The sequence below is a fragment of the Pogona vitticeps genome, chromosome 3 (genome assembly GCF_051106095.1).
Source record: "Pogona vitticeps strain Pit_001003342236 chromosome 3, PviZW2.1, whole genome shotgun sequence".
Classification (NCBI taxonomy): domain Eukaryota; kingdom Metazoa; phylum Chordata; class Lepidosauria; order Squamata; family Agamidae; genus Pogona; species Pogona vitticeps.
Genome location: NC_135785.1, coordinates 60,639,144 through 60,664,303, shown reverse-complemented (window position 1 = coordinate 60,664,303; position 25,160 = coordinate 60,639,144). Strand labels below are relative to the sequence as shown.

General features: G+C 38.5%; 1 protein-coding gene and 1 pseudogene across 1 annotated transcript in view; one reads left to right on the top strand and one right to left on the bottom strand.

The window, feature by feature from the left end:
- The window catches only part of SMC3 (structural maintenance of chromosomes 3), a 77,152-nt gene that overhangs the window by 4,435 nt on the left and 47,557 nt on the right, over nt 1-25,160 (bottom strand). The window contains exons 8-25 of the mRNA XM_020779829.3: nt 24,002-24,119; nt 19,692-19,867; nt 19,486-19,566; nt 18,703-18,867; nt 18,011-18,132; nt 16,767-16,980; nt 13,697-13,800; nt 11,793-11,892; nt 10,793-10,953; nt 10,418-10,559; nt 9,905-10,055; nt 9,219-9,371; nt 7,894-8,045; nt 7,239-7,397; nt 4,345-4,452; nt 1,476-1,584; nt 628-875; nt 328-540 (exon numbers count right to left, since the gene is read on the bottom strand). Of these exons, the coding sequence (XP_020635488.1) occupies nt 328-540; nt 628-875; nt 1,476-1,584; nt 4,345-4,452; nt 7,239-7,397; nt 7,894-8,045; nt 9,219-9,371; nt 9,905-10,055; nt 10,418-10,559; nt 10,793-10,953; nt 11,793-11,892; nt 13,697-13,800; nt 16,767-16,980; nt 18,011-18,132; nt 18,703-18,867; nt 19,486-19,566; nt 19,692-19,867; nt 24,002-24,119 (2,676 nt within the window). The remainder of the gene's footprint in view (nt 1-327; nt 541-627; nt 876-1,475; nt 1,585-4,344; nt 4,453-7,238; nt 7,398-7,893; nt 8,046-9,218; nt 9,372-9,904; nt 10,056-10,417; nt 10,560-10,792; nt 10,954-11,792; nt 11,893-13,696; nt 13,801-16,766; nt 16,981-18,010; nt 18,133-18,702; nt 18,868-19,485; nt 19,567-19,691; nt 19,868-24,001; nt 24,120-25,160) is intronic.
- On the top strand, nt 15,496-15,650 carry LOC140706120 (U1 spliceosomal RNA; annotated as a pseudogene).

The following is a 25,160-nucleotide window of genomic DNA, read 5'->3' as shown; positions in this document are numbered from 1 at the left end:
ATGATCGCTTCCCCGCAATCATCGCATAGCGAATTTTAGCCATAGGGGCCATAGCTAAGCAATCACTCCAGCGATGGCCAAAAGTCCATCGCAAAGCGATTTCATCGCTCAACGGAGCGATCGCTAAGCGAGGCACCACCGTATTTTCTAAATCTGTCACGTCTTACATCAGCAAATATTTCTACAGCTTTCTTAACTTACCATGGTGGGAATAATTGGTAATGTCTTGAAAATCAGTGACCAAACAAAAAGCTAAAAATTTGTGATGGTATTACTTCCATCTTAAATAATAACCATTTAACAATTATAAATGGTTGCAAATAATACCTGTTTGAAAGTCAGCTGGATAGCTTCATATTTTCTGAGTTCAAGGACATTCATCAACTCCATGATGGATTTGTAGCCCCTGTCCAACTCTTCTTGACGTTTTATTAACTTTTCTTTCTGCTCTGAAAAGTTCACAAATTGATCTAGGGCTTTTTTATTGACGTGACTATATTTTTTCAGTTCCGTGTTGCATTGCTCCAGTTTACGAAACAGCTGGATAAAAAAAGTTAAGACCATCTGTCAGAGTATTTTATGAACTAATATTAATTACTTTGGTAGAACACTGTAAATCTGTATTACCTGTTTTAAGCTCAGTGTCTGGTATTTTTCAAAAGCTTCCTGGGGAAGTGAGCCCAATTCTCTGATTTTTTTCATACACTCTTCCTTCTTCTTCAGAAGCATGCCTTGCCTGTTAGTCATCTTCTCAAGCTCTTTTGTGTCATGATTAATAGCATCCATGTGCTCTTTCTCCATGTTCTTCCAACGTTCCATACTCTTCTGCAGTTCTTTGATCCCTGCTTCTGTTTTGTCAATTGAATTGTCTAAATCTATTGTATAGAAATAAGTACAGAAGGAAAAGTAAGTAGTAGGGAAGGGATGATGTATAAAACAGAACAAGTAAAAAAAAAAGCATTAAAAAGGGATTACATATAAAACCCAACAAGTAAAATAAAAATGTACATGTGTTTGTATATATGATAAATAATTTAACTGAAAATAAAATACACTGAAGAATGGTAATGTCCATGAAGAACAGGTCAAGTAACCTATCCTGAATGTGAAGCAGGAAGGGAAGCTACTACAAAGAATGGAAGAGATCTTAGAGATGTCAAGTTCAGCAAGGTAGATAATTATACCCGCAAAATTTGGGCAAAACCAAAGGAATCCACCACGAAATTAAGAAGAGTTCTAAGTTCTGGACCTTTCCACAAAGTAGCTACTATGGTCAGGCACACATCCCAAGTTCTATTTATACTATTTCCTTTGAATAATTTCTAACTATTTAAAACTGTGCCTAAAACATCATTTGATCAGTTAATCTTTTTGGTTGAAGCTCCCCATCCCAACCCTCCTTTCAAAGTTTATATGCCTTTACAGCATGTTCAAGAAAAACATTATCTACAAGTAAACACAAGAATACTACCAACCATCTGATCGTGCCAGTGTATCTTTTACTCGCTTGTTGATTGCTTCAAGCTCAGATGTAGTGGCTGTTAAGACAGTGCCACCTTCAGTCTCTCTCAGTTCATTTAGCTCCTACAGGGCAATAAGTTAACATTTAGGTTCAGCTGAAGCAAAGCAACAGTATAAACTATACTGCACAACACAATCCTTGCACTTCCTCCCCCCACCCCAGTTTGGCGATACAGAAATTGTGATATGCTATATTTTTACAATTTATTGGTCTAATGATTTTCATAACACAATGTTTCCAGACTGATCCAGAAGGAAATGACTTATACTAGGAAAGAACAGATCATGTACGGACTATAACTACAGTGGGGTCTCGACTTACGAATGGCTCGACATACGAACGTTTCGACTTACGAACCGCTCTCATAGGAATATATGGACTCGAACTTAGATTCGAGTTACGAACTCTTTTTTTTCCTTTTTTAAAAAGCTAAGTCATGTTAGGTTAAAAGGAAAAAAAGAAAAAATATCCCCCTCTAGTGGCAGAAGGCGGAATAACAGCTTCCCATTAGTTTCTATGGACGAAAAGAGCAGATACGGATTAAATGGTTTTCAATGCATTCCTATGGGAAATGCAGATTCGACTTACAAAATTTTCGACCTGAGAACTGCCTTCCAATACGGATTAAGTTCGTAAGTCGAGACCCCACTGTACTATTTAATATTGTTAAATTCCTGAGGAAAAAGAAAATTGTTAGAACATTTTGAGAAGCGTAAGAGCATTTCCTGATAAATCACTTAGTTCATGTGCATATACTTAACATTTGAGGACTGTAACAGTGATTTCCCTATATGATTCAGCAATCACAGATCTGCTAAGAGAGATCTGAGAGACAGAAATTTTATTTCAAATCACATTCAATGCAGTTCAAGTGACAAACTTGAATTTAGTAGAGCAAAAATGTTAGGGAAAATACCATTTAACTAACTTTCCTTTCCAAAAGTATTGTATAACTTTAATGTAGATATTTTATGGCAGACTAGATACTAATAACAATTTAACCATCTTTCTGTCACTCAGTCAGAGGTTTTTGGGTTTAATCTATTCCGTTTATGTTGCTATGAAGCATGAATTACAACCAACAAACAGCAAATTAAAATTATAATGGTCAAAATTTTGTTGGATAGTCACACTGGCATGAGTGCAATAGTGTAAACTGCAATTATTCACTGCCACTAATTAACAAGCAACTGTATCCCTCATCAATGAGGGGTAAAAGTGGCAAATCATTCACTACCAAAAATTCACCATTGTGAATTATGTTGTTGCATTTACACTGGTGTAACTACTTAATACAATTCTGCCTATTAAAGCTGCTGGCTTATATGGCTTACAATGGAGCAATCCATACAAAACTGCACTGTAAAATTAAAATGCTACTACTAGCTTCATACGCATTGGAAGGTACCAGTAAATACAGAACACACAGAACTATCTAAAGTTGTCAACATCCACACATGAACATCAGCTGCTGTACTGTTATAAGGGAGTGCTGACAAGTATTGAGCCCTACCCAGAAAAAATCAGACAGGAAGCTGTAAATTGCAGCGTGTATTGGCCAATTTGTCTATATTCGTGAATATGACAGCACTTCCAGAAATGTTCAATGAGGAAGAGCATAGGACCATAATCAAGCTCCTGTTTATCCAAGGTGCAAAGCAGATCCATGATGAAATGTCACAAACTATGGCTGACAGTGGCCCTTCATATGCAACAGTTAAACGTTGGGTTGTCAGTTTTAAAACTGTCCACTTCGGTGTTGAAAGTGAGAAACCCAGTACAAGGCCTGTTTCGGTCTCTGTGCCTGCAAATGTGAAAGGCATCCATGACATGATCATGGAGACCCGCCGAATATCAGCCAAAAGTATTGCTACATATCTGGGAATATCGCGTGAGAGAGTTGGTGCCATTATTCACAACGACTTGAAAATGAGAAAGCTGGCAGCAAAGTAGATCCCCAATCTTTTGACAAATGAACAAAAGAGGAAATGTGTGAGGTCATCAGTAGCTGTTTTGGAACATTTTGCAAGAAATGAGTCAGATTTTCTGGGCAAACTAGTAACTGGTGATGAGACATGGATCTACTGTTATGATCCTGAGACAAATGAACAGTCTAAGGAATGGAGGCACATTGGTTCCCCCAGGCCAAAGAAGTTCCAAGTGCAAAGGTCAATGCAGAAGCAAATGGCAACTTTTTTGGGGGGATAAGAAGGGAGTTCTGCTGGTGGACTACCTCCAACAGGGTTCAACCATCAATGCAAAATATTACTGTGCTTTATTGACAAAGTTGAGGCAAAACATCAAGGAAAAATGTCAAGGAGACCTCTCCAAACGTGTCATCCTGTTGCATGACGCCTTGTCACACACTGCAGGTGAAACAATGGTAAAACTGACCTCCTTAGTCTTTCAAGTGATGCTCCATTCACCCTATTCTCCCGACTTGGCTCATTTGGACTATCATCTGTTCCCCCAAACTCAAAAAACACCTAAAGGGACAACAGTTTGGGAGTGTTCTGGAGGCAACTAATGCTGCAAATGAAGTTACACCAGCAGCTGGAAAAATTTTATTTGCAGGGATTTAAGAAGCTGCAGGACAGATGTCCCAAGTGCATTGACTTCCTGGGGAAATATGTAGAATAGTGTGGCAGTTACAGCTTCCTAGCTCGAATTTTTTGGGGTAAGGCCAATACTTGTCAGCACCCCCACATATACAATTACGTAGTATTGTCCAGAACATGTTCCCTTATTCCTGCAAAGCAGAAGTTCATCAATATGCTAAAAGCAACATTTTAAAATAATGTACCTGAACTAAAACTCCTTACTTGTTCAACTTGGTCTAAGCGTTTCCTCAAATTTTCATTGAGATATGTTTCAACTCGTGTGATGATACCTTCAAGCTTGATTCTTTCATTCAAAAGTTGTCTGTTTTCCTACAAAGCAAGAAATATCAATTCAGTTTCTGTATTCTGTGGGCTTTTCAAGCTTTGATGAATATGAACACTGCGGAACCGCCATCCATTATTTCTCAAAATCATGGGAAACAGGGGAGGTGCTAGAGGACTGGAGGAGGACTAATGTTGTCACTATTTTCAAAAAGGGCAGAAAAGAGGAACCTGGGAACTACAGGCCAGTCTGTCTGACATCAATCCCAGGCATAATTCTGGAACAGATTGTAAAGTGGTCATTGTGCAAGCACCTAGAAAATAATGCAGTAATAACTAGAAGCCAACACGGATTTGTCAAGAACAAATCCTGCCAAAGTAATTTGATCTAGCTTTTTGATCAGGTCACCTCCCGGATAGACAGAGGGAATGCTGTAGATGTAGTATATCTTGACTTCAGCAAAGCTTTTGAATAAGTGCCCCATAATATCCTTATTAGCAAGCTAACTACGTGTGGGCTGGATAGATCAACTGTCAGGTGGATACACAGTTGGCTACAGAATTGTACTCAGAGGGTGACGATTAATGGGTCCTTCTCTAACTGGGAGGAGATCACGTGGGGTATCCTAAGGCTCAGTCCTAGGCCCAGTGCTCTTCAATATCTTTATTAATGACTTGAATGAGAGAGTGCAGGGAATGCTTATCAAATTTGCAGATGATACAAAATTGGGCGGAATAGCTAATTCCCTAGAAGACAGAAACAAAATTCAAAATCACCTTGATAGGATGGCTCACTGGGCAGAAAGCAACAGAATGAAATTCAACAAGGACTAGTGCATAGTACTGCACCTCAGATAAAGAAACCAAATGCACAGTTACAAGATGGTAGATACCTGGCTCAGCAAAACTACGAGTGAGAAGGATCTTGGAATTGTCATAGATCAGAAGCTAAATATGAGCCAACAGTGTGATGTGGCTACAAAAAAGGCAAATGCTATTTTAGGCTGCATTAATAGAAGTATAGTTTCCAAATCCCGCGAGGTGCTAGTCCCCCTCTATTCAACACTGGTTAGGCCTCACCTTGAGTATTGTGTCCAGTTCTGGATACCACATTTCAAGAAGAATGCTAACAAATTGGAACAAGTTCAGAGGAGGGCGACAATGATGATCAGAGGGCTGGAAACCAAGCTTTATGAGGAAAGGCTGAAAGAATTGGCCATGTTTACCTTGAGAAAAGAAGGCTGAGCACTTCTGATAGCACTTTTCAAATATTTGAAAGACTGTCATACAGAGGAGGGACAAGATCTGTTCTCAATCATCCCAGAGTGCAGGACACACAACAATGGGCTCAAGTTAAAGAAAGCCAAATTTCAGTTGAATATCAGGAAAAACTTTCTAACTGTTAGAGCAGTATGACAGTGGAACCAGATACCCCGGGAGCTGGTGAGTGCTCCAACACTGGAGGCATTCAAGAAAAACTTGGATAATCACCTGGCAGATGTGCTTTGATTGTATTCCTACATTGAGCAGGGGTTTGGACTTGATGGCCTTGTAGGTCCCTTCCAACTTCACTTTTCTATGGTTCTATGATATCTCTATTTTATTATTTATTTATTTCATTTTTATAACTCCCATCTGGCTACTAAGCCCATTCTGGGAGGTTTACAGGTTCCAAAATTATAAAACAACAATACAAAGATTAACCAAGTAACAACTTAAAACAAAATACAACAACAGATAAAATATTTAAAATAATAAAAAGGCATGGCAGAGGGGTTGAAGGTATAATTGTTAAAAGCAGCGCTGTTCTAAAGTCCGGGAAGGTCGGTACAAACAGCCATGGTTTTAGTAGTCTTTTGAAAGTTCCCAGTGAAAGGGCTAGGCACATTTTGAGTGAGGGACTATTCCACAGTTTCGGAGCAACTGCCCAGAAGGCCAGATTTCTAGTTGTCATTTTCCGGGCCTCTCTTGGGATAAAAACTCTCAACTGCCCAGCCTGAGAGGATCTTACAATACAGGCAGATCTAGCTGGAAGGAGGCCTTCTGCCAGATACCGAGGCCCCAAACCGTTTAGAGCTTTTTTTTATTTATCTATGGTGAGAGGTTTTACCTATAGTATTGGATGCTCAAAAATATAATACAATCATGTAAACTGAAAATGTTTTGGGATTTCTCTTACTCTGTACACAAAATGCTTCATGTACACATTCAAGAATGAAGTAACTGTATTACAAATGGGTTTATCTCTTGAGGTGCCCAGAAAGCAACAGTTCTAAGAAGACACAGGGACATAACTGTGACAAAACAATATTGCAACATATATTATATACTATTTATATCTCTCAAATTAAGCACTTCTCTTTTCTTATCGGTTCCATGTTCACTCTTTAGGAAAAAGATTTCTTATATATGAACAATCCTGTAAAGACAATAAGAGCTAATATGACTGTAATGCAGTTGATTGGCTGTGTTCACAGTACAGTACAGCCAGTGTTTACTGGCTAAAATCCTGCTGGCATAGCTACACTTATAGAAGGGTGATGATGTCACCAGCAGAAGAGATTTTACCAAAACCTGTTGTAACTAGATCATATTACTAGCAGGGGGACATTTTCGGTGATGAAAGCTTTCATTCTGCCATCTCAAAGGTACCATGCAATGACAGGGATTATCTGGAAGTCAGAAATTTTAAAGGAGAGACGGGAGACTTCTTTCATTACTGAAAAATACCTGCTGTGAGTATGATTCCCCCTTCTGCATATATGTACCACTTCTGAACTCATTTTCTTTCATAAAAAAGTGTTATTAAATGCTTTATTAAATGCTGCACTTACTTGTTGTAGCTGTCGGATTTCATCGTTAAGTGCATCCACCCGCTTCTGGTCCTCTAAGCTGAGTTGAGACAACAAGTCTGTTCCCAGTTCTGCTTTTAATGACTCTCGTGTTGACTCCATGGCATGTAAACTGGCCTCTAAACTTTGTAAACTGCGTTGCTAAGTAAGATTAAAGTCAGTAAAATGAAACAGTAAATTTCTATTAGGTTATAAATATTCTGAGATAGCATTCATAAAAAGGCCTTTTAGCTCATCTCACTCTTTAGCCCATGACCAGCAACTTAAAAAAAAGGCACGAAAGCAGTAAACAGAAGTAATCTATCCCAATTCCTTGATTATCACATAGACTAAGAGTGAAACTCTATGCATTTCTATACAGAAGTCCCACTCTGTTAAATGGGGTTTATGTCATGTAAACAAGTACAGAACTGTACTTTAGGAAATTGCAGAGAACATAAAACTGACATATGTCATCATATCAATTTTCAAATTTTTCCTCACTGGCTTTAAAAATAAAATTATTTACTTATATTACATATCCATAGGCATCAAATCTAAAATAAATATATGCTAGGTTAATTTACCCTGAATATTCAGTAGAATAAAAGCAGAACACGTGCCTATTCAGTTCCACACAGTCTAGCATATTTCATACCTTAGGCATGAATGTTTTCTCAGATTGTTGTCTCTTTTCTTTCAGCATTTTCATCTCTGACAAAATGCTGTCTCTTGAAGCTTTGAATTTTCTTTGTTGGGTTTCAATCTGCTGCATTTGATTCATGAGTTGATCAATTTCATTATTAATCCATGCAATGGGCTAAGGAAAAATTCCACCAATCATAATTATGAATGATGTTAAATTAATGTACTATAAGGATTGCAAATATTTGAGTTCCTTTATAAATATTTCACTCCCTTCACATAAAGCATTTCTTATACAATACAGCATCTCTAGGCAGAAATATTTAGAACGTGCTATAAATGAAACATCACTAGAAGTTACACAGAAACAACCTGATCACCTACTGTACTTGAAAAATGATTGCATAACAATGAATATCCCCCCCCAATTCAATGCAATGTACACCAAGATGTAACTTAATGGACGTGACTGAGCAATAAAATATTTTGTCCATAAAACTTATAACTTTAGCAGCTGTCAGCTAATACCAATGCTACTATTGGTTGTTGTAGGTTTTTCAAGTTGTCTGGCCATGTTCTTGAGGTTTTTCTTCCTAATGTTTCGTCAGTCTCTGTGGCCGGCATCTTCAGATCTTTGTCCTCTGAAGATGCCGGCCACAGAGACTGGCGAAACGTTAGGAAGAAAAACCTCAAGAACACAGCCAGACAGTCTGAAAAACCTACAACAACCACTGAATCCTGGCCGTGAAAGCCTTCAAGAATACAATGCTACTATTATTTGTTCCTTATTCATCGTGTACCTCTGGTGAAAAGCTACCTGCAGTGAATACCTCCAGTCTGGGTTCTTCTTTTTATTCTCCCTGGTTGAGAGAATTTAGCAACAGAATATCCCTACATCCCTGACTTTCCCAAACTATGACTCTGTCTGCACAGCATAGTAAGTCAAAGAAGGATGGCTTATCGGATATAAACAATATGATGGTGCACGCTGGCCAGCTGCTTCTGCTTGCATCACCCAACTGTATGTACTTCCTTTTCTCTTGTTTGGATGTCTCCCAACAAATCATGAATGAAAGCAGAAACACACCCCAGATTCTTTTTCTGATATGTTGAAAAAGAAAACAGAGAAGAGATAGCATTTGTAGCCATCCTATCCAGAAAGCAGAAAAGACCCAACAATGCAGAGTTCACATGGTATGATCTTGGCCTGTGATGACAGCATACGGTAGCACAGTCATCTATTTTTAGACAGCATAGATTTCATAGAAATAGTATTTTATGAATAAGCAAAGTAACCCATTCACACCCACATCAGTGGAAAAACCCTCTGAAGGATATTTTCAATATTTCTGCGTAAATTTTCATTAAGCTTTGCTTCAAGTTCTCCTAGTTCTTCTTCTGCTTTTCTAACATCTTTCTGGAGTTCAAGTCGAGACTTTCGTGTGTCATAATAGCCCCCAGTTAAAGCACCTCGGTGGCTCACTTGATCACCTGAAACATTAAAATTAAGAATAGAAGTTAGACAACTTTGCACTCCCACAGAATATGCCTCTTGGAATAATTTACCAAACATATTGCAGGATTTGCACCATATTTTCACAAGAAACAAGACTGTTTCTTGGTGGAATGAAGCACCTAATGTGTACCATTGGTAACCTCCATCTTGTCTCTGTGTTTTTAAAATCATCTTAATATTTAAGGAGCAGATTTTCAGTACTGAATGCATTTTAGTCTAAACACTGAACAGTTATATTTTAATGGTCTAGCTTTATATTAGCTGAATAAGTCTGTTTATGTAGAGAACTGGCACAAAACAAGTGCAGCTCATTAGAACTCATGTCTGTACTCCATGTTAAACTTTGCTTAAGCACCCTATGCTCAAGCTGAAAGGAAGTTGAAATCTTCTCTCTTAAATCTGGCCTATATTTCTGTGTGAACTAAGGATCATTGTTCACATTAGAACCAAAGCAAACTTGAAATTCCTTTTCCAGCCTTTTATAAATAAAATGACACTGAAGTCATACCTTCCAAAGTAATACAGTCCATAGTAAAAGCTCTGGCCAGCTGTGTAGACACTTCCATACTGCGACATATGAGGGTCTTTCCAAAAACGTGTTTGAAGGCTTTATCAAATCTTGGATTATATCTTAGTTTACTGATCATAGGAATAGCATCCTGAAAGTAAAGCACAAAATAAAATAAAGTAGTTAAACAAAACCACATCAGTACTGTAGCTATCCTCAGATATAAAATTTAAAGGCTTAAAAGGGCACAGGACCCATACTTCTGCTACCAAAAATACAAATAACTAAGAGGTATAACACTAATTTTCTTGATTGCAAAAACACAGATCAAGATTTCCCTAAATCAAAGGAAATTAAAATAGCTGAAGAATATCTAGTGTTACAACACACTGGAATAAACACAGACATACACAAAGCTTTTCATCTCCTATTTGCCACTGCCAAAGCACTGAAACAATTATAAATATATCCTTCAGCGTAATCAACTATTTTTGAAAAAAGGAAAACACTCACATTTGTTTCAGGATATGCAGTATCTCTAACATCCAGTTTGTTCAAAGGCAGAAAAGTGACTTCTCCAGGAAGATTCATCTTATTGAACTCCATTAATATTTTAGTACTAACCTCATCAGAATCTACAATATGATAAAACAGCCTAACAAAAAAAGAGAGTCTATCAAGGGCTTTATCATAATTAAGGCATAGTTTTTATTATAATTATGACAGTGCCAGTTCCAAAATTAAAGAAGATAAAGTTATGCAAGTGAAGGTTTATAACTTTAAAAATAAGTTTAGTTTGTTAATTAAGTGCTTTCAAGCAATTTATTTTAGATACATTATAACAATGTACATTTGTAAAAGGAAAAAAAATATTAATGAGAATCATACCTGTTTCCTGCAGTAACTTCTACACATGTGTAGAAAGCAGGTTCACACTCAAAGTTGTTCATTACTATTCCATGATAACCATTCAAAACATGCTGGTTAATGCCTTTGCGACGAAAATGCTCCAAAACTTTGTTTATGCTGTCAATGCCATTTAGAATAGCCTGTCAAAATTAGACAATATAACATGTTCTTCTATGGATTGTAAAAACATTCAAAGTCTTTCATCATTCCTCAAATGCTTTTAAGAATCTCCCCACGTAAGATAGTTCATGTTCAGATTTGCTGTTCATAACATTGTTACAAAATTGTCAGTGAGTATGATAAAACATACAGCAGTATATATACATATTACTTATTCACACAAGCTAATCTGTAAGACAACAGAAGCCTAAACACAAAGCAGCAATATTTACATAACAAATGTCTGGTGACTGCAGAAGGCCATTAAAAAAATTCCAGGAGCTACAACTGCAAAAGCTGCCACAATGATATGGTAAGGTACCAACTGGTGGTTCACCCAGTAGTGAACCTGTGACAGCTTATATAGTTGGAGCACACATGCAAAAATATTTGATAGAATACATTCCTTAGTAATCGTCAAGAGATTGGGAAAACAACTGATCATGGTTTCTGTTGCTCTGAGAAAATAAGGCTTAAAAGTTTGTATCTAGGTCAAGCTGAGAGAAGAGGGAGAAGTATCTGTGCCTTATGTTTTGTGAGGTTTTTTTTTTTTGCATTCCTACATGGCAGGGTTGGCGCAAGAGTCAAACAACTTAACCTTGGGGATTTTTGGTAACTCCCTGGAAGTACTGCTTAGTCAGAGTGAGCTAAGCTGTTGGTAGAATACCAGTCAGGAAGATTTTCTCCAGCCATCAGCACATTTGGCTTTCCTGGATTTTATCCACAACAGGACAATCACGATAGTGATTAAATGGTTAATGTGGGCCTTTCTGACCCAGGATAATTTTGACAGTAATTAATAATAGATTAGCAGTCTCACCTTTCCTGTTGCCGCTCTTAGAAGCTGTTGTTTCTTTTCCAAGTCTTCTCGTTTAGCTGCAAGAGCCTGCTGTTCTGCATTCTCCTCTCTCCACAAGTAACTGAAAAATATTGTATTTCCATATTAGCAGATTCATCTTCAAACAGAGGCAGCATAAAAGCAAGCAATAAGCCTACAACATGACACCAAATGGAAACATTTCCAATTCATTTATCTAACTTCCAACAGTGAAGTTAAATTCTAAAGCAATCGTTCCCAGCCAAATGCCTTTAGATGTGTTGGACTATCTCTCTCATCATCCCAGACAGCATGACCGCTGAACTATGCTGGCAAGTAATTATGGTAGTTGCCCATGTTGGTTAAATATAGTGGGAGTTATAGTCCAATCCATCCAGAAGGCATCAAAGGCTGGTCTAGAGGCATTTCAAAATGAATTCTGTATATCAGTTCTCTCTGTAACCCTCATACATACTCTACAGCAGGGGTCCCGAACCCCTGGTCTGTGGCCAGTGCCGGTCCGTGGGCTTGCCAGAACTGCGCCACAGAGATGGATCTCCACCCCCGCCAACACAGGGGGCGTGTAGCGCTTGCGCAGGGTGTGTGTCACGCTCACGCACATGCGCGCGAGTGCACCCCTGCCCCCCCACAGAGCCCCCCCCAACTGGTCCACAATCCCAAAATGGTTGGGGACCGCTGCTCTACAGTATCTCAAAGTGATTCAGAGGTTTTTTTAAAAAAGGTCTATGAATGACATTTTTTCTATTACAACATTCACTGTCAAGATTCCAGAGTAAGATCTATGAAGGTGTGTACTTTATGTCAAACATCCGCACGGTCTGTGAATCATACAATTCCCTATATTTTTATATTCCTAGGCGTAGTTGACATTCTCTAGTTTTTCCCTTGTATCCTTTAGTGCCCAGTTCTGTCACTTTCTGAAAATATTTTGATATAAACAAAAAAAGTTTGAAGAAATTAAGAGTATTTTGGGAAAAAAACCCTATAGTTTTAAAGGCATTCAAGTGAAAGACTAAGATATCATCCATGGATAAGAACATACAAAAGTAAAAGCTTCAATTGCTATATCCCATGAACAATACAGTGGTGCCTTGCAAGACAAATACCTTGCAGGACAAAAAACTCGCAAGACGAATGGTTTTGGCAATGGGGTTGATGACTCGCAAGATGACTGTTCCTATGGCCGTGCTTCGCAAGACGAATGTTTTCCGTTTTTTTGTTCTTGCCTCATGTTTGCTGATTTTTAAATGTTTTTCTATGATGTTTAAAAAGTTAAAGTTTTTTGATCGAAATGTTTGAAATCATCTGCACAATATGTATGGCTTTAAAGAGCACCTAATAAACCCTTTGTAAACCAAATTTTTGTTCTGACTTTTTTTGCCCATAGGAACGCATTAATTAGATTTCAATGCATTCCTACGGGAAAACGCGTTTCGCAAGATGAATTTTTCGCAAGACAACATTAACTGCGGAAGGAATTAAATTCGTCTTGCAAGGCACCACTGTATTGGCAGAGCCTACACTCTGGCCATATTCTAATGGTATTGTTTCATCTTAATAAACAAACTATGAATGATCTTTGAGTACATCCTTTTGTGCACCTCTATTTATGTGAGGAAACAAGGCAGAGAGCCAGTTAACTGTGGTTTTCTATAACATCTGACCAGAAAAAACAGTTGTTCAATAGTCACTGAAAGTCTGGTATATGAAGTTAATGACAAACTGTGATTTCATAGCCTGACTTCTCTAGAAGTCATTAATCTTCCTTAATGTGTCTTTCTGGCTTGTTCCCCTTTATCAAATGAAAGAAGGAACAAAGCAGAAGAACAGCTCAAGTTTGCACACTATTTATAAAACATATTTAAAAAATCAACAAAACTACTAACTTTCTCTCACTCTGTAGTTCATCTTTTTTGTTTTTCACTTCATAGTATTTCCTGTCCAGTTCTTCTACACGGGCTTTCACTTCATTAAGATCCTGGTCCAATTTCTAAAGCATATTTAAAAAGCATTAAAAACTCAATATGTCATCATTTGTACTGAATTTAAAGTACACTGCTAACATCAAGTAACATAAATTTGGTGAAAATGTTTAGAATTAAAAGAAAAAACATTTCTTTGCAGATTCTGCATAACATATCAAACAGAAACAAGCAAACCATGTACCGTATTTTTTACTCCATAAGACGCACCTTACCTTAAGATGCACCTAATTTTTAGAGGAGGAACACAGGGAAAATATATTCTGAACCAAATAGTGTAATAAAATATTTAATAAACTATAACAGAATAACATTTGAACCATATAAAGTGAACAGTGTCATTAATATAGACCATTATCAGCCAGTGATATGACCTATACCACTCTACCTATATTTTACATTTCCTTTCATCCACCTCCTCCCCATGCTTATAGAAATGTCTCAATGACAGATGAGATTGTTGTGCAACTCTGCCCAGCTACAGCTCAAGCCTATATTAAGTCAGAAATGGTTTGTCTGATTTGGCACTGCATTGAGAGGTCCCTTTTAGTTGTGTGGAGGATAAATAGTGGAATTAAACTATTTAACAGCTGGTTTTCCTTATTTACTTTAGGTTATGCAAAAGAACAGCAACACAAAGCTTAACCTGATCCCATTCACCAGCAGTAACACATGCTCAGCATAAGACCAAATCTCCATTTTCTGACAAAATTGAACGTTTATAGCATGCAAGGCACAACAGGTTAGGCCACACAAAGCCATGAACAATGTTCTTGATGAGCCAAAAAAACTGAATACAAATTATAGTAGCTGAAATCAGGAAGCAGGTACTGTAATCCAGTTAGAAGTCACGAGGCACAGTTAGTTTCCTTGCTGCAACACCCTTTGGAAATACATTCTCTATTAGATGCCCAGAACTAGTTGAAAAGTTTGCAAGTTGAATCCAAATTTCCCATAGAAATGCATTGAAAATTAATTAATGCATTTTTATGGGGGAGAAAAAGGTCAGAAACTTTAAAAAACTTAAAATAAAGTCACTTACCAGGTACTGTAGACTGAGCCTTGCTCTTCACAGTGCCTTGGTAGACCCCAGAACAGCCAAAAAAGAGCCCTAAACAGCTAAAAGCCAGCAGGCAGCAGGCAGCCATTTTGTGCTCTTCTCCGCTCCTGCTCCTTTCCCCTCCCCTCTCCTCACCTAACAGCTGATCGGCGCTGGTCTGAACGCTTCCTAGGCAGCTTTTAAAGCAAGTATGCACGCTTCTACACAAGCAGGTTTCAACTCAAACGGAGCACCTTTTCACCCAAGCACTAACCCCAAACAAACAGCTTTTAAACTAAATTTTACATTTTAAAATGACAATACCAGGCAGTCCCAGGTCTCTCTCCCAGCTCTCTAACTGCTTGGACTAGCAAGGAAGCCGACAACCAGCCTCTTCACTAACTGAAAGTTTGAATTTCCCCACTTTCCCTGCCTTCCCCGCATATTAGGTATGCTAATATCTGTGCACTGGAGGATTGTGGGAGGAACATCCAGCCCCTGATGGGGGTCCTGTGGGGCACCCCAAAACATTGAGTAGCTCTCTTGGCCTCTTTCGGGACTGGGGCTGTGCAGCCCTGTTCTGATCAGGAGTTGCAGCTGGGGGGTCACCATGCCTTTGGGGGACAGGGCACAGAAAGGGGCAGGAGGTTCAGAGGCCATTCCAACTCATATCTGGCAGGGGAGATACCATGATCATCAAAGTGGTTTTCCCAGGGTGAGGCTCATCTATTGCACTTTGGGTATGCTGACCCCTGTGATTTCCCCAAATATGGGAAAATCAATTGCCTAAGTGGGGGACTGTGTTTGTGGTTTCCCCTGGTTTTTCCCCTGTCCTTGGCTGTTTTCACTGCCTGCTGCCAGAGGCCTGTTGGCCTTGCTGGTTTTCCAGGTGGGCTCCAGGAAGCAGATACTAGAAAGCCAGCAGTGCAGAATGGTGAGGTCCAAACAGCAAGCAGTCTCTGGTGCTAGTTCAGAGGTCTCCCAGCATGGCAGTGGGGGGGCTTCTGGGCAGTGGTGGTTGAACCCCTTTTTTACTGCATTCGTTCCATAAGACGGACATACTTTCCCCCCCTCTATTTGGGGGGGGGAGAGGGTCTTATGGAGCAAAAAATACAGTTTATATTTGGTTGTCTTCAGTAGAGATAAATAGAAGAAATAAATTATAACACTTAACTACACTCATATTTGCACTTCTGCTGAAATTTTTCTCTATATGCAGTGTGGGGCTTGGGAACATGTTGTCAATCTCAACTCAATATATGCCTTCTACATGCTGAATGAAGTTCTGTGGGCAACGGCTCAATCCATACAAACTTCTGAAACTTTAGGAGCCCTTATTCAACTATGACATTAAAATATATACACAGCACCAGAAACCATTGCATGAACCTCACATGGGGCAGAATTAACAGTGGAATCCTAGTCCCACTGCACGGAGAGTAATTTCACAGGACTACAAACATATTCCACTTTTGATTCCCACAGTTAAAATCTATCTTCCAAGAATATCCAGAAAAGCGGTTGTGGGCTACATAATTACAACTCAATTACATCCCCAAAATTTTAATAACAAAATTACAGAGCCTTCAAGACATCAGATTACATCCAATTAAGTGTGAACAAAGCTAGCACAAAATGATTTCCCACTCTTTTTCTACACAAATCATGCACCTGCCAACACTCCATTCATGAAAGTCTTTTCTGCCAAATTGTCTCCCTTTGCCCCACTCACAAAACAAGATATCCACTCCACATTCCAAGGCTCTTCCCACACCTCAGATTCAAAAAATAAGGGAACTCACCTTCTATATACCATTGAATGAATCTCAATATGCATATGAATAACCCAATGTATTATTGAACGGAAGAGCAAAAAAATTAATTACATGTGTATAAACTAAGCCTGAATCAAATATTACAAGCTCAAATTCTTACACTGTACTGCTCCAGGTTCTTCTCTTTGTTAGCTTCTGTATCTTCTAAATCCTTGTGTATAGCTGCTATCTGCCGTTTTTTGTCATTGATAGCTTGATCTAGGGATTTGAGTTCTTTTTTAATCCATTTATCTCTTTCTTCTTTAGAAGTAAACTGACTTCCTCGACCTTGCTTTGCATAAAGATCTGTTCTTTCCTGGGTAGCCTGTGCCAGTCTGTTTGAAGAAAGAAAATAAGACTATAATTGTTTTAAATTGACATGTTATGAACATATGATGTAACCAATCAATATGAATTAGTTCTGCATCACAGAATGAAGGAACCTTTTCAAGAGACCCTCATATTTCACTTTTTAAAAAATTAAAACTTGAGAATGTTTTCACAAGTTTCCTACTAATCAAACAAGCCCCACAATGCGGTGAGGACAAAATTTTGAGCAATATACTTAACACAACTCTTGAATAACCCCTTTCAACTTGGTGCCCTTCAAGCGTATTGGGCTACAGCTGCAATCACTCCTCCAGCCAGCACAGGCAGCACAACGGCTGAACACAGTGGGAACTATAATTCAATATATCTGAAAGACACCTGTTTTGGAAAAGCACAACTTCTATACTTTCTACTGCCTTTCTGTATTTGCCATAATTATATGATGCCAAGTTGCTTTCAAATTATGGTGATCCTAATAAGAGTTTTGAAGTATGTAAAATGTTCAATGGGTTGGTTACCTTTCCCACTACCCAGAGCTCCTGAGTTCTAATCTGACACTTCTGTCCATTACACCATACTGACTATCTCCTCTAAAGGGATGGTTTTCTTCTTATAAATGCTTAACTCCCCCTTTCTCTCTTAATCCCAACTGTCATGCCCTCTAAAATTTTGCCCAGAAAGGAATGTTGCCTCAATGGTCCTGGAAACCTCTAGGAAGTGCAATTAACCTTTTCTAAAGTACTATTTCTCTTCCCCTTTCCTCTTCTCTCTCATATATACGTATTTTTTGTTTAACATGTATCAAAGCAAAAACATAACTCCCCCAAACATTTCTCAAAATCATTTTTGTTCTCCTCAGTTTTTGGCCCCAGGAGATTCTGAGAACAGAAAATTGGCTTCTGGACTACCAAATTGCCTGCCACATAGATCTCTCCCAGTTTCTTCAAAATAGAGATGCCTGGATACATAAGAACATTTCTCACTGAGTAGTTCCATTTCACAGCAGACATCAGGGTCGCTAACCACCACACCAACCTGGCAATTCCTCGCTCTTCTTTTTCTTTCACACTGTTGAACTTGGGTTCGGTTTCTGCCAGTTCTTTCTGTTTTTCTTCAATTTTCTCAAGAAGTTTCTGCCTCTCTTTCAACAGTCTTTTCTGAAAATAAACATATTATTAAGGTCAACAATGTTAAACCAGTGTTTTCCAACCTGGGGGTTGTGACCCCCAGGGGGTTGGCAAAGTCTTTTCTGAGGGGTTGTGGGTCATCTTATATGTATTATAGCCCTTGTCAAATAATTTCTTCCTTTACCTTTCATAGTGGGATATGAAAGTTACCACATACTATATGCATATGTATGAGAGTAAACTGGCCCTTTGGAGGACAAAGAAACCTCTACTTTCTGAGAAGGGATTACTTTACCCAATTAAAAAGGCCTTTTTATGCAAATATGGTGGTGGTGTGTCACAGGTTACTTGGCTATTATAAAAGGGAGGGTCACAACTCAAAAAAGTTTGGAACCACTGAGTTCAACATTTTACTAGCAAACTTTTTGTGAGAAAGAATTAACTAGAGTACTAGAAATTACATATTCAGTAATAGTTTTGTCCTATCATTTACAACTTACCTATCTTTGAAACAATGCATGCAATTCTGACTTTTACAGAAGTACTCTGAGACCCTGCAGACTACAATTACATTATTTACAATTAGTTCTATGCCCTTACCCTTTGTTCACTATTTCCAGCCAGTTCATCTTGTAAGTCTTTTGCTTTAAGTTCTAGTTTAGTCCTCTGTTTTATCTGTTCTTGCCTTTCAGCACTGAGCTGCTCCTTTTCTTCTTTCATTGCTGAGATCTTGGTTTTCAGTTCACGGACTTGCCGTTCAATTTCCTACACAAAAATGAAACACATCAAGAAAAGACTGAAGAAATGCAGCAAGTGGCACACTATTTTTAAAAAGAACAATTTTTCTTAACTAATAATAGTCAGCTGGCTGGATGGGCAGTGATTTAGGTATCTGGCAGTGGAGCCAGAAGCTGGGAATTCGACTCCCTACTGCACCTCCCGGAAGAAAAGCCAGCCTGCATGGCTTTGGTCAAGTTACAGTCTCAGGATGCCTCCAGAAGAAGGGAACAGTAAACCACTTCCACGTACTCTCTACCTGGAAAACCCTGAAAAGGGTCACCAGAAGTCAGACTCAACTTGACAGTATGCAGTTATTATTATTCCTTAGTAACAGTGAGCATGCTGAGGATATTTACATAAATGATTAAAAATCAGAGTTATATCTTCCAATGTGACCTCCATTCATGGTTCATGATATAGATGGAAATGCAATAGGATGCATACATTAAATATAATAATAAAAACAATTCTCCGTCCCACCTAGTCTTAGGTTACCAGTGAAGACAATACTTTCTTGCCTGTAACCAAACATGAATTAAGGCCATAGTACAATAGTAGCAACTATTTTTAAGATGAGAACTATTTGAATAACATGAATCTTACCTCCATTTTATCTCTTGCATCCTGCTGTGCATCTCTTAATTGTCTTGATTTTTCTCCACTTGTTTCTCGTTTGGCAGAAAGCTAAAATATGTAATTCAATCAGTAGTTTTTAAATAACCTTTTTACACTTCTGAACTATAATATACAGAATAAATAATGGAACAAAGAAACAGTAATTAGTGGGAATTTCAAAAAAAATGGCTTACCTCATCAAGTTTAGCACGAGTTTCATTCAGTTCCTGGTTATAAATAGTGTATTCCAGCGCTCGCCTCATTTTATCCCACTTTTGATATTGAGCTAGTTCTTCTTTTTCCTCTTCCAAAGTATGCAATCGTTCTTCAATATACTTCAGCAACTCGTTTATCTTCTCCCTTTTTCCCTCTTTAAATATTATTTAAAAGAAGGTTAATGATCAAATTACTACAAAGAAGTAAAAAGAGTTAAAACTAATTTGTACAGGCAATATCTCCTTAACCTATCATCAAGTAGACCCCTCCCTGCAAGTAACCAGATTCTAGAAGTGTTTTCAACCAATGCACTTATCTAGAGAAACCAATACACACAGTTTATTGTTGTTTTCAATGCTTATGTAAAAAAACCAACCAAAAAGCAACATGATTTTTTCATTTTCAAAATTAACAAAAATCAATAGTTATTATCATTCGAACTGAATGTAAATAGAAACACTTATTCATTCATTCATTCATTCATTCATTCATTCATTCTATTTATACCCCATCTATCTGGTCATTTCGACCACTCCAGGCGGCTTACAACATACAAACATAACAAATATAAAGAAAAAAATCATGTTTATTTAATCTTAATCATATTCACTTAATCATATTCATTGGAGTATGTCTGTTATTTTGTGGTGGGGTATCATCCAAGACCCCGTTATGGATTGCTGCCTTATCGTGGCGAAGGGGCTTGAGTAATTCAGAGAAGCTATGGGCTATGCCGTGCAGGGACACCCAAGACGGACAGATCATAGTGGAGAGTTCTGACTAAATGCGATCCACCTGGAGCAGGAACTAGTAAGCCACTCCAGTATCTTTGCTGAAAAAATTCCATGACCAGAAACAAAAGGCTAAAATATAGGATGCTGGAAGAGGAGCCTCTCAGGTCGGAAGGCATCCAACATGCTATTGAGAAAGAGTGGAGGACAAGGATAAATAGCTCCAGAGCTAATGAAGTAGTTGGGCCAAAGCTGAAAGGACGCTCAGCTGTGGACGTGCCTAGAAGTGAAAGGAAAGTCCAATGCTGCAAAGAAAAATACTGCATAGGAACCTGGAATATAAGATCTATGAACCTTGGTAAGCTGGATGTGGTCAAACAGGAAATGGCAAGAATAAACATTGACATCCAGGGTGTTAGTGAACTAAAATGGAAGGGAATGGGCAAATTCAATTCAGACGATTATCCTATCTACTACTGTTGCCAAGAATCCCATAGAAGTAATGGAGTAGCACTCATAGTAAACAAAAGAGTGGGAAAAGCTGTACTAGGATACAATCTAAAAATGATAGAATGATTTCAATACAAATCCAAGGCAGACCTTTCAACATCACAGTCATCCAAAGTTTATGCACCAACCACCAATGCTGAAGAGGCTGAAATTAACCAATTCTATGAAAACTTACAACACCTTCTAGAACTGATGCCAAAGAAACATGTTCTTCTCATTATAGGGGACTGGAATGCTAAAGTAAGGAGTCAAGAGATAAAAGGAACAACAGGTAAGTTTGGCCTTGAAGTTCAAAACGAAGCAGGGCAAAGGCTAACAGTTTTGTCAAGAGAACAAGCTGGTCATCACAAACACTCTTTTCCAACAACACGAGAGGCAACTCTACACATAGACATCACCAAATGGGCAATACTGAAATCAGATTGATCATGTTCTCTGCAGCCAAAGATGGAGAAGCTCTATATAGTCAGCAAAAACAAGACCTAGAGCTGACTATGGATCTGATCATCAGCTTCTTATAGCAAAACTGAAGCTTAAACTGAAGGTAGGAAAAGCCACTGGGCTAGTCAGGTATAATCTAGACCAAATACCTTATGAATACACGGTGGAAGTGAAGAACAGATTTAAGGAACTAGATTTGGTGGACAGAGTGTCTGAAGAACTATGGATGGAGGCTCGTAACATTGTACAGGAAACAACAACGAAAATCATCCCAAAGAAAAGGAAATTCAAGAAAGCAAAGTGGCTGTCCAACGAGGCCTTAGAAATAGCAGAGAAAAGAAACAAATGCAAACTTCCAAAGAACAGCAAGGAGAGACAAGAGGGCCTTCTTAAATGAACAGTGCAAAGAAATAGAGGAAAATAATAGAAAGGGGAAAACCAGAGATCTGTTCAAGAAAACTGGAGATATTAAAGGAACATTTTGTGCAAAGATGGACATGGTAAAGGACAAAAAGAGCCTCGTGGCGCAGTGGTTAAAATGCTGTATTGCAGCTAAAACTGTGCTTACAGCCTGGGGTTCAAATCCCAGGTAGCCGGCTCAAGGTTGACTCAGCCTTCCATCCTTCCGAGGCGGGTAAAATGAGTACCCAGCTTGCTGGGGGGGGGGGCAAATGTGTAGCCTGTATAATTAAAAACTGTAAACCGCCGGAGAGTGCTTGTAGCGCTATGGGGCGGTATATAAGTCCAAAAAAAAAAAAAAAAAAAAAAAAAAAAAAAAAAAAGGAAAGACTTCACAGAAGCAGAAGGCAACAAGAAGAGGTGGCAAGAATACACAGAGGAATTATACCAGAAAGATCTGGAACGTCCCAGACAACCCAGATGATGTTGTTGCTGACCTTGAGCCAGACATCCTGGAGAGTGAAGTCAAGTGGGCCTGAGAAAGCTTGGCTAACAACAAGGCCAGTGGAGGTGAAGGCATTCCAGTTGAACTATTTAAAATCTTAAAAGATGATGCTGTTAAGGTGCTACATTCAATCTGCCAGCAAGTTTGGAAAACTCAGCAGTGGCCAGAGGATTGGAAAAGATCAGTCTACATTCCAATCCCAAAGAAGGGCAGTGCCAAAGAATGCTCCACTACCGTACAACTGCACTCCTTTCACACCCTAGCAAGGTTATGCTCAAAATCATCCAAGGTAGGCTTCAGCAGCATGTGGACTGAGAACTCCCAGAAGTACAAGCTGGATTTCGAAGGGGCAGAGAACTAGAGACCAAACTGCTAACATGCACTGGATTATGGAGAAAGCCAAAGAGTTCCAGAAAGACATCTACTTCTGCTTCATTGACTATGCAAAAGCCTTTGACTGTGTGGACCACAACAAACTATGGCAAGTTCTTAAAGAAATGGGAGTGGCTGACCACCTTATCTATTTCCTGAAAAATCTATATGTGGGACAGGAAGCAACAGTTAGAACTGGATATGGAACAACTGATTGGTTCAAAATTGGGAAAGGAGTACGACAAGGCTGTATATTGTCTCCCTGCTTATTTAACTTATATGCAGAAAACATCATGCGAAATGCAGGACTCGACAAATCCCAAAATGGAATTAAGATTGCCAGAAGAAATATCATCAACAACCTCCGATATGCAGATGATACCACTCTGATGGCAGAAAGTGAGGAGTGGTTAGCCTGCAGCCCTTGGCCTTAACTATACTGCAAGTAATTAAACTGCTCCTTTACAAGAGCATCTGGCTGTATTCTAGAAACCTGCTGATTAGATTAGAGAGGAACAGAAAGAAACAGAGGACAAAAAGATAGAGAGACTGAAGTGGTAGGTTCACATATTTTTGACTTATTCACTGCCAGCTTCAGCCCTGCCTGTCACAGGCAGACAGCACTCAACAGATTAACACTAGCCAACAAGATAGTGAAACAGTTGTCATTCTTTATTTTATAGGACTGTAAACACTGTGGGGAGCTGTGTTTGGGAAAGTGGCCTAAAAATATCTTGAATATGGGAAAAACAGATGCCTGACCTCCATCCCACAACAAGGATTGAGCCTACAGCTACAAGGTAACTACTTCCTTAGTGTGGTTTTTCTGCCTGACACAGAATGCAGCTCTATCTTATAATAAAGAAAAGTTCCAGCACACAGTTTAAGATGGTAGCTTAGTTCATATATCTGCACCCAGAACAAATGATCAACATTACTGCTTTACAGGCTCAAATGTGTAAACTTGGTTACTCCATCTAAAAAGGTTCTACATATCAATGCATGTAAATTCTACACAAGAGTAAGAATTTCCATACTATACTGGAGTATTGCTGTTTTGTAACTTAATGTATTTATTAAAAAACCCAACAAATTTAAAATACACGAGTCAGCACGTGCTTGTTGGCACTGCAGGAATATCACCTGCAGCAGATGGCTGCTAATTAAAGAGTTCCTTTCTGAATTTCAAAGTACGCACAACTTGATCTTGTTATACACAAGTTGTGCATACCCCAAACTGAAAAAGGAACACTTTAATTAGAAGCAAACTGCTGCTGTTAGTGAAGGGCCCTATAATTCTAATAATTATTAGAATAATAACTACTGTTACCTGTTTCTTTCATTAAAGAGATACTTTCTTCTTTACGTTCATCATATACTCTAGTACCAGCTACTTCCCTCAACAGTTTTAATCTCTGAGAGTCAGGAGCTGTGGCCATCTGATTGATCTAATAAAGAAGCAGAAAATGTAACAATTGCCATCCTTCTGTTTATACATGAAAAGTGAACAGGAAACACAATAAAACACAGTAAAAAGGTAAAGGTTCCCCTTGACATTTAGTCTAGTCATGTCCAACTCTAGGGCGCGGTGCTCATTCCCGTCCCCAAGCCACAGAGCCAGCGTTTTGTCCATAGACAGTTTCCGTGGTCATGTGGCCAGTGCGACTAAACACGGAACGCAGTAAAGATGTACAAATAATATATACAGCCTCTATAGAACAGGGTTGGGTAAATCAGATGTTGCTGAATTGCAGGTCCCGACATTCTTGCCCACTGGTCATGCAGAGCAAAGTTGATGGGAGTTTGAACCCAATAAATTGTGGAGGACAATAGGCTTAAGTTTTTCATAACTGTTTAAAAAAAATAAGTGCTCTGATATTTTTACTGTGAAGCAGAATGTATCAGCAGTGCCATCCAACTGTGCTGGACTATCAATACTTTAATACTAAGCATTTGTGTACAGCAAACTCTTAGATTCAAGCTTTTCATTAACTATAACCAAGGTACATTGGTGCCTCACACAACGATGTTAATTGGTTCCAAAAAAATCAACGTTGTGTGAAACATCGTTCTGTGAAACACCATTTCCCATAGGAATGAATTGGAAACTGGTTAATCCGTTCCAATTGGAACAGATTGCCGTCTTTAAGTGAAAAAACCCATAGGAAACATCGTTGAGTGAAACGTTTCCTCCATTGGAATGTATTGAAGCCGACTCAATACATTTCAATGGCTTTGCGAAGTCCTTTTTCACTCCTGTAAAAGTGCCTTACAGTGTTTGGAACAGGTTTTAAATGCTTGCAATTGTTAGCCCACCTCCTGAACCCTATGCAAACTTAATTTGGTGTTGTTCTGAGTCGTCCTTAATTTTTAGTGATTTTTTGAATTTTCTCTCATTGGAATGTATTGAACTGTCCATTCAATTGATTTAAATGGGGAAAATAAAAAAATCACCAAAAATTAATGAAGACTCAGAACAAAACCAAATT